The following is an 18,220-nucleotide window of genomic DNA, read 5'->3' on the forward strand; positions in this document are numbered from 1 at the left end:
ATAATATCATAATTAGAAAGATCGTGTTTATGCATTAATTTTGCAAATTTGTGTATTTGTGTGCAGCTGTCTGTGTGTTTATCGATGGTGAAAATGAATACACTATTAAAAATTTTATCTGAGGGTGCTTTCGTTTTTGTTTGGGGGTGCTTGGAACGAACCTTCTATAATAGTTGCATATGAGCCCCTCAGTTGTCCTCAGTTTGAAAAGATGGATCTCAAAAGCATACAGTCATTGTTTGAAAGAGTTCAAATACACAGAAATGCTGAAAAACCACAGAATTCGCGGGACCTGAGGGATTTTTCTGAAGAACAGCAGGCAGTATCACAAAAAAAAAAATAAAAAAAAATAAATAAATAAATAAATAAAAACAAGCTGTGGATCATTCAACTAACAACACAGTATTAAGAACCAAGTCTATGTAAACTATTGAACGGTGTCGTGTGTGTATATACAGTATGTGTGTGTGTGTGTGTGTGTGTGTGTGTGTACAGTAGGTATGCATGCATGTACTGTATATATATAGCAATAACATTTTTATCGACTTTTTTTTTTTTTTTTTTATTTTTATTTTTTTTTTTAGAGACAATGAAAAAGAGGGAAATGTCTTTAAAGCTGTGGAGTCAGATGGAGGCCTCACATTTACCTCAGAAACGCCATTGCAGATGAGTCTATTACAACTAGAACCAACTCAAGCACACAATGGTGACACATTTATAAGAGCTTTCCCTGTGATATAAACATTAAATACATAAGCAGCACAACTGTTTCCAACAACGAGCTTTGATCAAAGCAATAAATAACATTTTGAAGTATGTTAAAATAGAAAACCATTATTTTAAATTTGATCAAATAAATGCTGGCTTCATAAGCAAGAGACATATTTAAAAAATGGTAATGTGTCCAAACTTTTGACCAGCTCAGTCCCCTTATTAAGCAGGCAGAATACTCTCAGGTGCATCCTGAGAGCCGGGACTGTCAAATAGTAAGGAGAGTCCTTTTTTTTTTAAGTGTTCAGTGGAGGTTCAGTTATTCAAGCTATTTGAATGCCACAATGTATAATTGAGTATGGATAATATTGAGTGCCTGATAATGTTACAACTAGTGCTGTTCAAAACATACTTAGGGCCGATTGTGGCTTGCAGCTTTCTGGAGAAATGCTCCTTCAAATAACTTCACACTCAGTATCCTGAACAATATACCTTTTATGAGTCATATTCCTATAGCAATGCTATAACAAGTCTGTGTCATTTTGCCACAAACTATTTTTCATCTCAAGTCGTCGATTAAAGTGTGTGTGACACTTATGTTATGTGCACTAATTTCCACAGTAGAGCATGTGAATAAACTGAGACTCTTATGTGTAAGGCTTAAACATTGCCTTCCTTGCTTTCTAATAATAAATTAAACAAATGCATTCATAACATATCTGTGTAATATGCAAATAGTTGTGTATTTTTTATTATATGAAACAGGTGGCACCTTTCCCCTTGCTTTTCTTCTCTGTTGTATCAGTTATTATACTTCACACCTATGGGCAATAAGCAGAATGAACATTATCTTCGTTACACACAAAGCAGGACAAACTTACTCGATTACAGGAAAATCAAAAATGCTTACCATGGATGACAAAGTGAAAAAGCATATACATTGCATGCATAATTATTAGGCGAGTCAACATTATGATCATATTTTTTAAGCACTTTTTACCAATTCCAAACCACATCAATCACTATTAATTTTGTTTACAATCATATATCAATACTTATCCTGCTTAAAGCTCCTGCTGCTTTTGACACGGTTAACCATCAGATCCTCCTATCAACCCTATTGGCAAAGGGCATCTCAGGAACCGCACTCCAGTGGTTTGAGTCTTACCTATCAGATAGGTCCTTCAAAGTATCTTGGAGAGGTGAGGTGTCCCAACATCAAGTCACAACATCTAACTACTGGGGTGCCTCAGGGCTCAGTTCTTGGACCACTTCTCTTCTCTGTCTACACGGGCTCATTAGGTTCTGTCATTCAGAAACATGGCTTTTCATACCACTGCTATGCTGATGACATTCAACTCTACCTCTCATTCCATCCTGATGATCCGACGGTAGCTGCTCGTATCTCAGCTTGTCTAACAGACATTTCTTGCTCAATGAAGGACCATCACCTTCAACTCAACCTTGTCAAGACAGAACTGCTTGTGGTTCCAGCAAACCCATCGTTTCATCACAATTTCACCATCAAGTTAGGCACATAAACTATAACTCCTTCAAAAACAGCCAGAAACCTTGGAGTTATGATTGATGATCAGCTGACTTTCTCAGACCCAATGCTAAAACTGTCCGGTCCTGCAGATTTGCTTTATTTAACATCAAGAAGATCAGGCCCTTTCTTTCGGAACATGCAACACAACTCCTTGTCCAAGCTTTTGTTCTGTCCAGGCTGGACTATTGCAATGCTCTCTTGGCAGGTCTTCCAGCCAGTTCTATCAAACCTTTATAATTAATCCAGAACACAGCAGCAAGATTAATTTTTAATGAGCGAAAAGAATACAGGTCACACCTCTGTTTATCAGTTTGCACTGGCTACCAATAGTTGCTCGCATAAAATTCAAGGCATTTATGTCTGCCTTCAAAACCACCACTGGCTCTGCACCCCTTTACCTAACTTTATTACTTCAGACTTATGTGCCCTCTAGAACGTCGCTTGATTGTGCCATCCCAAAGAAGCACAAAGTCACTTTTACAGACTTTTAAATGTTCCCTCCTGGTGGAATGACCTGCCCAACTCAGTCCTTAGCCATCTTCAAGAATCGGCTTAAAACACATCTCTTCCATCTTTATTTGACCCTCTAACTTTAGTACTCACTATTCTAATTCTATTCTTTAAAAAAAATTCAAAAGAAATAATTCAGAATTCTTCAAAAATATCTTCATTTGTGTTCCAAAGATCAGCGAAGGGCTTATGGGTTTGGAAAAACATGAAGGTGAGTAATTAATGACAGAATTTATGGGTGAACTAACCCTTTAAGCTTAGTGAATAATATGTACAGGAAGCACTAGAAGTAGAGACTTGTACTACTATTATACTATTTTTTTTTTTTTTTTGTAGTAATTCAATTGTTTTAATATGAATATTGTTTTTGTGTGTGTGTAGGCCTATATATATACACACACACACACACACACACACACACTCACACAAAAAATGAGCTGGCCCAGATCCGGCATGGTACTGGACCAGATCCAGCCCACATTGAGGCTAATCATAAAGGAAAATCATCATAAAGGAATCCGCATCTTGTCCAGATCTGGAAAAATGGATCCGTGCTGGTATTGGCCCACTGTGCCAAAAGACACCGGCCTGAGTCTATCTATCTATCTATCTATCTATCTATCTATCTATCTATCTATCTATCTATCTATCTATCTATCTATCTATCTATCTATCTATCTATCTATCTATCTATCTATATCTGTCTGTCTGTCTGTCTATCTTATTACAATACTTGTGGTCACCTTTATATTTCATGGTTTTTTAGAGGAGGAAATCTCACTCTAATTTAATTTTTCTAAATTATTTACTCCATTAATTAGTATTCCATTGTACTGCTCATATACACAGATTGTACTACTCATATACGGACTGATTTGTCACCTATCAATTGTTTTATATGGTTATGTTTATTTTTAGGTTATTCATATACTTAGGTTAAAAACCTGCAGCAAGTTTCCAGAATCCACAAGGAATGCATTCACGCTGAGTTAACAGTAGATCAGTGCTTTAAACCGATTAGCTGTAGATTAGTCTGTTCAGTTTCTAATCCACACCAATGCACTGTGGTTCACGCTAAACAATGCACCGTCTTTCAGTGCAGTATCTGCAAACAACTCCAGAGGGAAGTCATGTGTTGTCTGTAGAGCATCTATGCATTGAGCAATATGTCCAACATATACACTCTGAGGTAGGTTTATAATTTCTGTCTTTTGATGTAAACTTACAATGTGACATAAGTAGCATTTCTCACAACTTTTATTTATTGCTGCTACAGTAATTTATGTTTTAGTTTTAGTTTAGTTCAGACATTTTATATCATGAGTATTGTGTATACTAGCAGATAGTTTAAATCTGTCACTGTTTATAAACTGTTTTTTTTTTCATTGATTTATTTACTCATTCTCTTATTTTTATTTTATACTTGTTCATGGACTCTATAATGGAATAACCCAGTTGCTTTGTTTCAAAGTGTACCTTGTAAAAGGCCTGGCCCATTTGTTGTATCTCTTTTGTTAAGAAATGCTTGTTTAAGGAAGATCACCATAAAATGTAAAATGTGTAATTTGTTCACTGTTCCTTTAACTTACATTTATGATGCATTTGCACAGAGAAATGTTTGGTGGCCAGTGGTCATCTAGTGCACGACTCGATGGCAAAACAGTCATTATAACTGGAGCAAATACTGGCATTGGAAAAGAAACCACAAGAGACCTGGCAAAACGCGGTATCACATTTATCTTATTCTTGTGTGCAGTTATGAGCCTTCTAGAAAGTAACTAAAACTAAAAAAAAAAACTTGAATTGTATGTTACACCAATTATAAAAGTCATGGTTTTTGGAGTTGTTTCACAGGGGCCAGGATAATAATGGCTTGCAGAGACCTTGACAAAGCAGAAGGAGCACAGAATGAGATCATGGAGGAGTCAGGGAACCAAAACATAGTGATCAGGAAACTAGATTTATCTGATACCAAGTCAATCAGAGAATTTGCTGAGGTAATCAACAACGGTAAGTGATTAATATAAGAGTGTTACACCAAAATCTGACTGTGTATTTGATCTAACAAAACTTGATAAAGCAATTCACTCAAAAAAAAACCTCTCTCCTACAGTAGACCAAAATAATTTCGAAAACCCTCTTGTTTTCAGAGGAAAGTTCTATTCACATACTCATTAACAATGCTGGGATCATGATGTGTCCCTACTCTAAGACAGCAGATGGTTTTGAGATGCAGTTTGGTGTCAACCACTTAGGTAAAGTGTTTTTCTTGTTCATTCAAAGGCAATGTGTCAGAGACCTCTTCGTTAATGCCTCTCTTAACATAATGCACGTTACCAATAATATTCCTTTGCATATCTTTACCTTTGACTTGCTGCATGTTTAATGGTGTATACTTATTGTATATGAAGTTTGCTGTTGAAAAATAACTTAAACTTGTATGTCAATAGGTCACTTCCTGTTAACCTTCCTGCTGATTGATCTGCTGAAGAGATCTGCCCCCTCAAGAATCATCATCCTTTCCTCCATGGCTCATAGTTGGGGGACAATAGCACTTTATGATATCAATAGTGAGAGGAATTACCACAGTAGGAGGGCATATGGTCAGAGTAAATTGGCCAATATCCTTTTCACTCGTACCTTGGCCAAAAAACTTAAGGGTAAGTAATCTGGAAGATTAAATAAATGGGAAAATGAATGGGTACTTGTGCCAGGGGAGTACTTTTTTGATATATCGTGAATTATAATTTCAGACACAGGTGTTACAGCATATGCAGTCCATCCAGGAATCGTTCGGACAGAACTTAAAAGACATATGAATCTCGGACTTCTAATCATGTGGAAGATTGTCAGACCTTTCACAAAGACCCCAGTGCAGGGAGCACAAACTACCATCTTCTGTGCAGTGGAACCAGAATTAGACAAAGAGAATGGTGGTTACTACAGGTATTGAATTGTGTCATACTAAATTAAATACAGTTGCAGAGGTAACTGATATATACTGACTGGATCCCATAATGGATTTTTGTTTCGTTTGTCTTTTTATTTCCCATTTTCTTCAGCAACTGCAGACCTTCCAGATGCACCAGAGCTGCTAGAGATGATGAAATGGCTGAGAAACTTTGGGAGCTCAGCTGCAAAATGCTGAGAATAGTCTGGGACTAAATCCAGTGTTTTCCGTAAACAATTCAGTATATCCATTTTTATTTACAATTAATTCCAACATGAACACCCAAGGAAAAATGCCATGACACAAACTCTTATCAACAAATATTTATTTCACAGTAGGTTGATTTATTTTAGTTAGAATTAGAATAATTAATTTTTCCCCATTCATAGACCTCCATTTTGCATTATCAGATGTTCTAGACTCTTGATATAAGGACATTATACGGTGAGCATGTAACAACTATACACTGAACTTAAAGTCAATTTTAGCTGTTTGACCTTCCACAGGTAATATTTCCTAAAACCACAGACTAAACATGTTTGACAGAATCAATTACCCAAATACTGTAGTGTTTGTTTAATCTCTTTTCAATATGGTTTGGTGATTTCTCTTTTTTTTTTTTTTTTTGTAAAATGTAATCTGTGTTAAGTTTTAATGATGCAAATCAGTTGAGGATAATGTATGTATGTATATTACAACCTGTATGCATATTACAACATCTTTTGTGCTGTACGGAATAATAATATAATATAACACTGTCATAAATTTATATAGTTAATCTATACAGTTTAATAAACTTGATCATTTGTAGAGGTGATGCAATTTTATTTGATATTAGCACAATAAAAATAATCACATTTAATGTGATAATGATGACAGCTGCCTTTCGATACACTTATTCATTGTTGTACATCATATTTTTACATTGCGCTCTTCCTCAATGTTATTGTGCTATGATATTAATACTGCATTAAAAACAGCATTTTTTAATGTAAAAGACACCCTCAAAATAATCAACCAATTCAAAAAATAAATATTTTCAATTTAACACGTAACACACTGCTAAATGGGCTTACCCATGGATCTACTGTTTGTCAGTGTTTCATGTGACCTAAGAAAAACATGAATCTACAGGACCAACAATGGCACAAAAATGTAGGACAACAGCACATTGTTCACTCTTCTCCTATTCTCACCAAATTACATTGGTTGAAGTAACAGTATAAATTACTTTATATATATTTGAGAATTTCTATACAAAGACATTTTGAATTGTGAGGTAACACTTTAAAATAATGGTGTGTTGTTAAACAACTATGCAGTAAATAATAGGTAGCACATTAACACTGCAGTAAGTAATATAATAATTTAGGACAAAAGTAGTTCTTTATTAGGTATTCAGTAGTTACTAAATACAAATATCCACATTGAGTACTATTTGGGGCATATTTTAGGAATATGGGTGATTTTTGTTTTTTACCTAGTAAGAGACAGGACCATATTAGTAAACCAATGCAACAATTAAGTTCTTTTATTTTTCTTTATGAGAAATACCACTTAGGATGTTCAATAAATTCAAGTAAGTCATATGTGCAATATAGCCCCTGTGAAATGAAAATACATTGTCTGAAATAACCCAAAACTGTTTAAAACAGGGAAATGTTTATAACTGAAAGCTTAAATACCAGCAGGCACCAAAGTGAGAAAATTAAAGTCTTTTCACTGCAGTTAAAGACTGTATGCCTTTACATGTTGCTGTTCAAACAGTTTAAGCAAATAAGCTACTACAAATAAATTCAATCTGACAATACCTTAAATAGAAGTGCTTGTGGCTGTTTTTTTCCCTTTTGAACTATAGAATTGGGCAGTGTTGCCCACACCTGAGATTTAGACCCTCCCTCGACTCTTCCTCTTGTACTCTCCGACTGTCTTGACTTTGAGATCTGTTAGTACCAGATCCCGACCCCTCCTGAGGATGAACTTTACCATCAGGCAGTTTGAACTCAACAGATGCGAATGAAGACATACTTCCATTTTTCTTTGCCCACATTTTAGAGGACTCACCCATCGGAGATACCTTAAGTTCCTTGTTTCTTCTAGCATTCCCTCCACCGCTGCCACTATTGACACTTTGGGCATCCAAGAGAGGATCAGAGTCACTGCTATGTGCCATTTTGAAGTATGTACACTTTGGTGTAGGGGGTTTAGCCATGTCCTCCAGCTCAGAAGAGGATATTACAGCCAGATGCGAGGCTTGGTTCTCACAATATGGGTAGGCTGAATCCTCACTTCTGTTGTCCTGAGCTGTGTCAGCTGATGTTGTGTCTCCATTTCTGTACATTCCCACAGTTACAGGAGGAGAGTTACGGATCAGGTGGTTTTCCTTGAGAAGCCATCTGCCTTTATCAATCAGCACTCCCTCTCCAGAGTCCACGTTGTCTTTTAAAGCCATGCACTGTACTGATTTATAGTTTCCGTCAAGTGAACTTTTATCACTTGGTGATCTACTGTGGGATACTGTCTCTTGGATTGCGCTTTTTGCATCCTGAAAAGAAGCAAGACTGCTGCTTTTTAAACTTGGACTGGGAGTGGGTTTTGTTGTCATCCATGTGGACGATTTCATCAAGCCACTTTCTTTTACATGGTTTATTCTTTTTGGCTTCTCTGAACTTCGTTTTATGATTTCTCGAAAGATACGCAACCTCTCCGCCTCCTCTTCTCCACTCTCAGTAAAAAGCTCCTGCGACTGGTACCCACCATTGTCGGATGTCTCAGGCCTATAATCAGACAAATCTGATGTATTTGGGCTCGGGAGACATTTTTGACCATACTGATTATCTATCTTTTGGCAAGCCATAAACATATCCCTCATTTTGTGTTTGTCTGGCTCTATTCTAAGGTTGCCATTTGAATCACATTTGACAGTCAGGGTAGAAGACAACAAAGCCGAATTAATTAGGTCTAGCAGCTCTTGTGAGATCTCAGTTGGATGTAGTAGATAATGATAGCCATGCTCCATACCTAAACTCTCAGCTTTCTCAAACTGGTGCTCACTTGTACTGATACTGCCATATGACTCCCCTTCCACAGAATCTTTATTATCAGTACAAGAGTGTCTAACACTATTCAAGCTATTATGAGAATCAAGCGAACCCAAGTCTTCCTCTTCTACATCACACTCTTCAGCAGAACTGTCCTTTTTAGTTTGATTACCTTTCTCTAATATCTGGACTTTGCAGGGTTCGGAATCACTTGTGTTTGGCTTTGTTTCTGTCACATCCTCATCCGCAACCTCAGGATCAGAGATTGTACAAGAGTCTGGTTCAGCATCTGGATCTACTCGTTCACAAACTTCAGAGTTCTCATGGTCCACTTCATTAATGTCATGTTCTTCCACAAGCCCATTTTCAATTTGTTGTGTTTTCATATATTCAGCTTCAGGAGTCATACTATTTTCATCATTACTACCATATTGAGGGCTGCTGTTGCAGTGTGGATCAGGATCCTCACCTTCTGAGATCTCTGGCACATCTTCTTGTTGATCTTCATCTTTGACATCAGGAGACATCACCTGATCATCTTCTTGGCTGGATGATTCTAACGTTTGCTCTCTACTTTCACCCTCTGTATCACAATGAGGTGATGATGTCTCTGAGTGAATGGAAATACATTTTGATGAGATGGACTTGTTTTCTTGTTCATGTCCTCCATCACTAATTGTTTCCTCAGAATCAGAAAGTTCAGCTTCCTCTCTGACGCAGTCCTCAACTGTATTTTGCTGATTGTCCTCATTTAGCTCAGGGGCCTCTCTGTCTGAAAATGGCACACACTCAGTTTCTAATCCTGAACATGAGCATTTGGCATTTGTGTCTTCAGGTTCTGAAGCATCTGATTGCTTGCTAGTTACCCTGATGTTCTGAATGCTGTCCTCCTCCTCTACATCAGTGTCTCGTTCTTCTATAATCTCTGCCATTACATTGTCCTCTCTGTCACAAATATTGTCTTGGTGATCAGAGAGCTCAGAAACTTCTTCTACAGCTACATCTGTTATTTTTTGTTCTGATGTTGGAGAACGATTTCCATCACCATCTTTGTTTTCAGATTCAGAATCTTCATGCATTACCCTTACTTGCATGTTCTCTGCACTCATCTGGTTGTTATCAGATGTTTCTAAAACCTCTGCTTTACTTGAATCACTACCATTACCCTCAGGTGATTGAATGGGCACTGCTATACCAGAATCTTCATTACCCATGTCCTCGTCTATAGTTTCGGAGTCAGGGGAATGAGCTTGAATTAAACACAATTCCTGAGATTCTGGTTCCATTTGATCATTAGTTTTGTCACTGTCTTGGTCGATATTCTCCTTTTCCTCTTCCATGTCAGCAGCTTTCTCTAAACTACCACTTAAGGAGCCATCTTCATTTTCCTTTTCTTTACCTGAAATTTCACTGATGGTATCATCGTGTTTGATTACGTCTTCTTGATTAAAATACTGTATTTCTCCTTCAACAAGAGATGAAATCTCTGTGTGAAGATCTTCAGGCATGTTCAGTTCATCCAGTAACTGTTCTATACTAAAACTGCACTGTTTGTCCTGATCTTCTGTTTCTCCTTCTAGGTCCACTTCTACGGCAAACTCCTGCTCTGAGAATCTTGGTGACAGCGGTGGACTCTCTTCAAAGACATTTTGCTCTTGGAAATCTCTCCAGCTTTGTTTTAGTTTGGATGAAGTTGAACTTTGAAGACTGGTCAAGCTGGCCTTTAGCTCATCTTCATCTTTAATACTGGATATTTTCTCCAAGGACTGCATTACCTGCAGGGACTCTGGACAGATGTTAGAGTTGCTGGCTTGTGATTCATCTTTGTAGAGGACTGAAAGTCCATCTCTCAGAGTCATCAGTGACAAGAAAGACAGAAGAGCTCTTGAGGGAGACCCAAAGGCAGAGGCCACCTGAGAGGAAAAATCCGGGAGGCTACTCGACTTTTCCCTTTCCAGAGATGTTAAGCGGGTAGGACTCAACGCCTGCTTGATGGACTGAACAGACAAACACAACTGTTGCAAAACCGGTTTCATGCCTGACCTAACTCTGACCTCTGTACTTTGTGATGTCCCAGAAGGGTCAGGAGGAGCCAAGTTCTCAGATGACTTGTGCATTCTTACAAGACCCTCCTGTTCAGAATGTACCCTCAAAATTGGCATTGATTTACAAAATCCTCTCTGCCTCTGTGGCTCGGTTGGCTCTCCCTCACACATTATTTGTACAGGTGGGCGAGAAGTTGGCCTCTCGTCAGCATCATCTTCTAGAGAAGGGCCTTTAACATCTACGTGTGTTTTTTTTAGGGTTAATTTTTATTTTAGGGGCATTAGTTGGGTTAATTACTTTTTTGGAATACTGCTCTTGGTACAATCTCTGGATGGTTTGTCTCATAATGGTAGGGCACAGATTCTGGTTCAATTTTATTTAGCCAGCTTTCAACATATTGATTTACACTGGAGGGGGATAATTGCAGCACAGGCAATGATACACTTTCACTCAACTCCTGTTTTTGTTTAGAGGACTTTTTTGACCTGACACCATTCATTGACCTTTGTTTTGGTAGCCTCTGTATTGGGGCTGGCGGATGAATGTCTAAACTATTCTTCTTTAGTTTAGGCCCCTGAGAGTCATGCTCATTTGTGTTTACTTTGTGGGAAATGTCTTTGATAGTTTTATCTTTTAACTTGAGATCTTCATCTGACCGACTTTGATTCCCTGTATTGAGATTAAAGTGTCTAATCTTTGGAGAACTTTCAGATGTTTTTGTCTTCTTATTTTTGTCTCTTACAGCTTTGTGTTCACGTCTGTCACTTTCTGCTGAGCTAGTCTTTTTCTCTGATCCTGTGTGGCTTATTGTGTCTGACGTCATTTGGAGGTCTTTTGAAGACCTTGGAGCACTGCCCCTTATTTTTCTCCCAAATCCAGATGATTCAGAAGAAGTACTTTTCTTAGATTTTTTGGACTTTGGCGTATTATTTTTATTACTTACAATGCTTTTATCATCAGAGACTTGTTCCATCGCTGCTGCTGGATGGATAATTTCCTTTTCAGTCATTTCAGACATACCGTCAACCAATGTTTGTTTTTCATCATCAGTGAGGATGGATGGATTGTTGCTTTTCTTTTTTGGAGGTGTTGAACAGGCAGATGATAATGATAGCATATCGGATTTTCCACCATCCTGGGAGTTGGAACTTGGGGACTTCCTAGTGAGATCTACATCGCAATCATTACTTGACGAACGGGGTCCTGAGTCTGTTGAGCCTGGCTTGCTTTGAGGCAAAGCTTTTGTGTGATATCCAGGCTTGCTGTCCACATACACCTGTGTATTTGCATTGTAATTGTCACACGTGCCCTGCGATTCATATATGTGCATCACAGTCTCTGTTATTCCCATCGTCCCATTGTTTTGTAGCTGAAGAATCTGTGCAACACCTGAGGATCTAAAGGAAGTGTCAGACTTGTTCTTCTTTACCTCTCCCAATTCACTCTTCCCAGGTTTTGACACAGTTCTTGTGCTGCTGCTACTGTTGTGACTGACCACACAATAACCCTCCGTCAGCTCTCCTTGTGCAGTTCGCTCCATATATGAGTACGCACCTACTGTACTCTCCTGAACTTCAGTCTCTGAAATGGTTTTGATGGTTTCGACTGAGGCCTCTTTTCTTTGTTGTCTGGGACCTGGAGTGGGTAGCCTTCTATAGATGGACTTGGGCTTTTCAGATGATGTATCACTGCCATAATGTTCCCTTTCTTCTTCCCTTTCTTCTTTGGTGAATCCTACAGATTTGCTAGCGTGTGTATTGATTTCTTTAGAATCTAGGCTGTGAGGTCCATTCGACTCTTTGCCTGAGTCATTGGTTACATCTAATGAGTTTCCACCTGATTGTGGCTTGGAATTGCACACTGCCCTCTGCTGGTTATTAACGGAAATGCGGCTCAGTGTAGTTGTCCAGTGGATCATTTCCTCTTGTTTTATAGTAAGATGCACCTTCATCTCCACTGTCATGCTGCCATCTTCATTGACCCGAAATGATTTTTCAATGTCATCTTCGGTAGGCATAATGGGGTAATTCCTCTTCTCTACACCATCTGTACAGTCACAGGTCTCCATCTCATCTGAGCCCACTGGCTGACTGCCTTCGGTTTCCATTGATTCATTATTTGTCCTGTTGAGCTCTGCCAGATTTCCATTTAGTGACTTATTGATCTGCTCTACAAGGAACCTCTCAGAAGATAAAGAGAAATTTCTTGATCTTGAAATAGTCCCAGATGGAATTTTTTTTTCTTTGGACGAATGATCCGATATTATTAGAAGACAGAAGATGGAAGATGGCAAGGAAAAAAAAGAAAAAAACATCATCAATTAAACTTGAAAAGTAAAGCAAAGTGCTAAAAAATAATAATAATTTTGGCTTACGTAGTAGTGTATCAGTTTGTGTTGGATACAAAGATTCAGATATCCTTGACTGGACTTTAGTGGGAGCTTGGAGATCATAGATTCCTGTTCTGAAGGGTTCGTTACCAGCTGCCACAACAATCCCAGAGCACAAGATGAGGGAAGAAAGTCCTTCAACCTATAAATAGAACAGAAACTTATGTGCATCCAGTAAATAACATTATTCATTTTTCAGAAACTTTAGGACATAAGTTTGACAGCTAACATGAGCTTTAGTCAGTCATGTGTGTGACATTCCTCAAGACACCATAGGGACAAGAGTGATTGTGTTCTCTCTCACAGCTGGGGGTAAGAATTAAAACATCATGGTTTAGTCCATCAAGGATTGACGGAATGACTGTAATGAACAAAGGGATAGTATACTTTGAAGCTTAAAAGATAAAAAGATTGAAATCTTGCACAAAAACATACCTAATAGACTAAACATTCAATGACAAGGCAAAGCAAAACTGTCTCAAAAATATTTCAAGACAGGTTTTGCAAAAGAGTCGTTAAACAGTGCTGAAATCTTTTGTACAAAACCAAAGCATTACAGAGTAATATCACAGCATTTTAGTTCCTTTTCTGTTAGTCAAAGATATAGTAGTATAATTGAGTGTTTACATAAAATTCCTCAAATTAAATGTACTTATTTTTAGAAAATATTTATGTTTTTTTAAGAACTTCATTCTTTTTTAAGGGCACAGTGATGTGTGAAATAGAGAAAAAATATTTCAGTAACTCCTGAGATGAATCATAGTGTTAGCACTTCAGATTCTTAATTAACTAGCTGCCAATTACCAATGTTTGCTATAATTTTAACTAGGAAAACATTTATATATATGATATACTTACTCTTCTGCCATCCTCTGTGAAAAGCTTCACAACTGGGAACTGCATCACTTGAGAAAGATAATCCAAAAGAGCTTTAAAACTTGGGGCTGTTCTTCTATGAAGAACAACTACTCGCTTCATACTCGGATCCCTGTTTTTGTACACCGTCAGTCTTTTTGGTGTTCGTATCACTACTGCGTTTTCTGCCATTTTTCCTGCCCTTGTGGTCACTTCATTTCTCTTTACTAGCTGCCGGACCAGTTCTCTGCGTGCTTGACGTCCCGCACTGACAGGTCTGGTAGTGTTCCACGGGACCTGTCTCTTATGGACCTCATCCAAGTTAAAAGGCTTGACTTTCTTCTGATCTGAGCACAGATAAGAGCCTCCATCCTGCACATCATCAAGGGTGCGGACAACATGTGTTCCCCTGGGTGTCGTTATGGTCCTTACCCCAAATGGCAGAGGCACTTTCTTGGAGAGGGCATCTAGAAGGGCATCAAAGGTTTTAAAAGTGCGGCTGTTGATGACCATCCGGTGCCCTGTGAACTGAGGGTCCCCGCTCTTGTAGAAACATACCCTCTTAGTAGTAATGGGGTCTGGTTGGGGGTGTAGTGATCTGGAGACCAATGTCTGCACACTCCCCACGGATATGTCGGGATGGGGTGCATCATTAAGGTGTGTTGTGCTCATGTTAAGAGATACTGAGAAAAAAATTAAAATAAAAACAAGATTTAAATAAAAAAAACAATGTGCATAATAAAAATATAAATTATGAATTGTATGCCATAACATTGTTCTGTTCTTACTATCAGCGTCCCATTAGGTTTAATTCTACCGTACTGAAATTGCTTCCAAATTCACTTTGTGTCACCCATAAAGCAAGTGTTTTTGTAAATTAATGTACTCTGGGGGACTTTCAGCTGATGACAACAAAACAAATCCTTTAAATTATGTGATATGCTCTTTGTAATGAAGTCTTTATACTTTGCAATTCTTACAACTACAAATGCATTAGAAAAATTTATCTGTACAGAAGCTCATTAGCAGCAACAGCTACATTCTTCTTTCAGGTATTGTTTTAAATTTTTCATCATAGTCATTAATGAAATGGCTTCCTACAGTCAACAGTGAAATGGCTTCTCTTAAGGACTAGAAGACTTTGCTCAGGAATGTACGCTTAACATGGTCAGCTATAAGAATGGAAGTCAATGAACAAATGCTAATGCTAATATTTACTGAACTCAAACTAGAAGAGATAAAACAAATAATGTATGTATACGCACACACACACACACACACACACACATTAAAACAACCTAAATCTTAAAAATAACTTGATAAATACTGAATGCTATCTGAAAACATAATCTGTATACAGATCGCTTTGCCATGTGGCACGCACAGCCTTATTCAGTTGACAAATGATGCTCCACAAGAATTTTTCAATTCAGTAAACCATCGCATAACAGCCACAAGACATGTTCTGGAAACCATGATTTTAAAGCACATATATATAAAGCTCAAACACAGAAATTGCCTTCTAATCTGCTGCAAATTAAGTTACATAAAACAATCTATACAATGTCTCTTAAAACAAACACCATAACGAATAATACCTTATGATTAGCTTGCATCAAAAATATACAGACTGTGCTACTAGTTTTTATGCTACTATTTGAACACACCAACATATGAAGCCACTCATCCTACCTTATTTCACATTTTCAGGAGGCTTGAGTTGGTGAGTTTGTTGTCCATCAACTGAAGAGATTATGAACAACGCTCAAGGCTATTTTGGGACGGCAGGCATCAGGGTCGATTTGTGTAATCTTTGGTCACGATTAAACAGCATTTTAGAGAAAGAGCATCAAGAATCCTATCATTGTAAGCCTTCATATATTAAAACAAATGTAAAAACACAAAAAATTTTAACTTGTTGTTTGTATAATCTAAGCATTTGCTCTAACATTTAATTAGACTGCATATTTAGCCTATGAGGTTTCTAATGGTAAAGTAATGATAACTAAAATAACAGTAAGTGTGATACTGAATGATATACAAACATAAAACATCATAATTAAGTTAAGCTACAACCTCCACGCAAACATTTCGGCTGATCTCAACTGTTTATATAGAATAATTCCTGCATCTTTGTCTTACCTGGCTGTATAATCAACAAAACAAATTACATTTATACATGCTGTTTTAGTGGCTTTCACTTAAACATAATGAGACATGAAGTATTTGTTCTGCTGTGTGTGATATCCAGCAGATGGGTGAAGGTGTTTCTAATTTCTCCCAGAGATATAAGCAGATTTAAGGCCTCTGTTAATAGGGATTAGAATGGGGTGAAGTGGAGAGGTTTTATGCTGTAGCTGACTATAAGGGAAAGGGAAGTCTCAGCTGGTAAAGCATGTGTCTCTCAGTGGGAGCATAACTGTGACTATGAAAGCACAGCAGGAATATTGTGATTGTGATTGGTTTACAGCAGAGCAACACCAGTTCTAAATGCATTACATCTAGGGAGATGGTAATCTTGTATCACGTGAATCAGTCAGCATGAGATATGGATATGTACAGAATAAAAGAGTGGAGTTTACTTGCTGAATCTGTTCATTCTTTAACTTGTATTAATTTTTTTCTTAATAATGAGACATTGTGAAATGTTTGTTCATTGATATTCAGCACTTTCTAGTAATCTCAAGGCTCCCCGTCATGTCTCAGATAGTTTTATAGGATTTCCTTATCAGCATGGGGTGGAGATTAGCCTTGGAGTGTTTCTAGGGAAATTTCAAGCAGTTTGGTTTCCACGAAAAGTTTTGCTCACTGATCAAGCTCTTACTCTATTCTATAACTACTGCAGTTGAGATTCAGAGCAGTATAAGGTACAAGGTACATTCTAGCTGTCATTATCAAAACGTGCCATAATAATTATTGATTTTGTGGGTCATGTAGGTGTAAGAGCAAAACAAATTTACTGGATGTGGAATCACGTTGTCTTGATCTCTAAGGATTAGAGGCTTGCACACATGCAAGGCGCAGAGTAAGACAGACATGGGATTTTATTTAATAACAAGCAAGCACTGGAAAATCAATAACATTAAGAGCAAAGAGCATTTAGTAACTGACTAAATACATATTTTGTATTTTTATATACTTAAAAAAAATATATAAAAAATGTAAACTGTATATAAAATCAGATAAAAACAGCCTTATGTATAAAAAAAGTCAAATGTATATAAAACAGTTTTAAACAGATTCTCACACATCCATTTTTTTTCAAGTATATAAGGCCTGAGTATATATAGGCCTGAGTATAGATGTGTATATGAAACATATCAGAACATTATAAATTATATATAAACCAGTGTTATAAACACCAGGACCAATATATTATTGATAGCATAAGAAATATTTAGATAAAGTTTTATTTCTTTCACCGTGTCATATACCAAGAATATGTTGATATAATGCCACACCTACTTATTTACTGAAATCTCAATATTAAAATTAAATTTTAGAACAACTAACTTGCATCTATTAAACTGATTAACTTCTTTATTCATTCTATTTCTCTGTCTGTTATAATTTATAATGCTGCTATGATAAGCCTTCCAGCATGAAAGTCTGAAATTTTCAAGCCAAGTGTTGAGCTTGAGCTTTGAAATCCTGCTGATTAGTCAGGAAGACAATTTAGGGCAGTATGAAAGGATGATTTGTAAAACGAATTGTATGCATGTTCAGCTACCCCAGGAAAAGGCCACAGTTTCACTTGTGCATTATATTCTGCCATCTATGTCTTTAAAAAAGAAGAAAGAAATTATACACAGTATAACTTCCCACAATATTCACAAGCCTACTACACTTATACATTCAAGCAAACTACTGTGATAGGTATTAGACAAACACAGACAACATAATTATGTTCTGTAGTTTTTCACAATTTTTGCTTCTCAATTTTCAGCATCCACTAATATTTTCGTGTCCGCCTCTGTTCATTCATAACATCTGGAGGCACACAACAAACCTATTTAGCTTACCACTATACCAATATAATTTGAAATGCGCACCAAAAGAACTGGTTTAGTGATATATCCCCACCAACTGATTATAAATACATTGCCAGTGCCACTTTATCCGACAGCAAACCCTGTTGCTGTTATGTTGTGTCAGCCGTTGTAGTAAAA

General features: G+C 37.3%; 2 protein-coding genes across 3 annotated transcripts; one reads left to right on the forward strand and one right to left on the reverse strand.

The window, feature by feature from the left end:
* Window positions 1-3,841: 3,841 nt before the first annotated feature.
* On the forward strand, window positions 3,842-6,900 carry si:dkey-94e7.2 (uncharacterized protein LOC100141353 homolog). 2 transcript variants are annotated; one of them, XM_042718407.1, is made up of 7 exons: window positions 3,842-3,959; window positions 4,381-4,496; window positions 4,625-4,780; window positions 4,921-5,025; window positions 5,221-5,430; window positions 5,524-5,716; window positions 5,833-6,900. In XM_042718407.1, the coding sequence occupies exons 1-7, from the start codon at window positions 3,937-3,939 to the stop codon at window positions 5,933-5,935; spliced, it is 906 nt and encodes a 301-aa protein (XP_042574341.1). In that variant the 5' UTR covers window positions 3,842-3,936; the 3' UTR covers window positions 5,936-6,900. The 2 variants fall into 2 exon arrangements, with proteins under 2 accessions (XP_042574341.1, XP_042574342.1); XM_042718408.1 differs by having other exon boundaries at window positions 3,941-3,959; window positions 4,614-4,780.
* A 111-nt stretch (window positions 6,901-7,011) lies between these two features.
* LOC109099702 (oxygen-regulated protein 1) lies at window positions 7,012-14,763 on the reverse strand. The gene is given in 4 exon segments (XM_042718409.1): window positions 7,012-11,053; window positions 11,089-13,048; window positions 13,182-13,338; window positions 14,055-14,763. Coding segments are annotated over 4 exon segments (6,267 nt in total). The 5' UTR covers window positions 14,724-14,763; the 3' UTR covers window positions 7,012-7,572.
* Window positions 14,764-18,220: the final 3,457 nt, after the last annotated feature.

This window comes from Cyprinus carpio, chromosome B2, assembly GCF_018340385.1.
Source record: "Cyprinus carpio isolate SPL01 chromosome B2, ASM1834038v1, whole genome shotgun sequence".
NCBI lineage: Eukaryota > Metazoa > Chordata > Actinopteri > Cypriniformes > Cyprinidae > Cyprinus > Cyprinus carpio.

Excerpts from the sequence above, each read along its gene's own strand:
- si:dkey-94e7.2 (XM_042718407.1), top strand. The coding sequence starts at position 3,937 with ATGTCCAACATATACACTCTGAG. Across the intron at positions 4,497-4,624 it reads AAGAGACCTGGCAAAACGCG|GGGCCAGGATAATAATGGCT; the intron begins GTATCACATTTA and ends GTTGTTTCACAG. Across the intron at positions 5,026-5,220 it reads GTTTGGTGTCAACCACTTAG|GTCACTTCCTGTTAACCTTC; the intron begins GTAAAGTGTTTT and ends GTATGTCAATAG.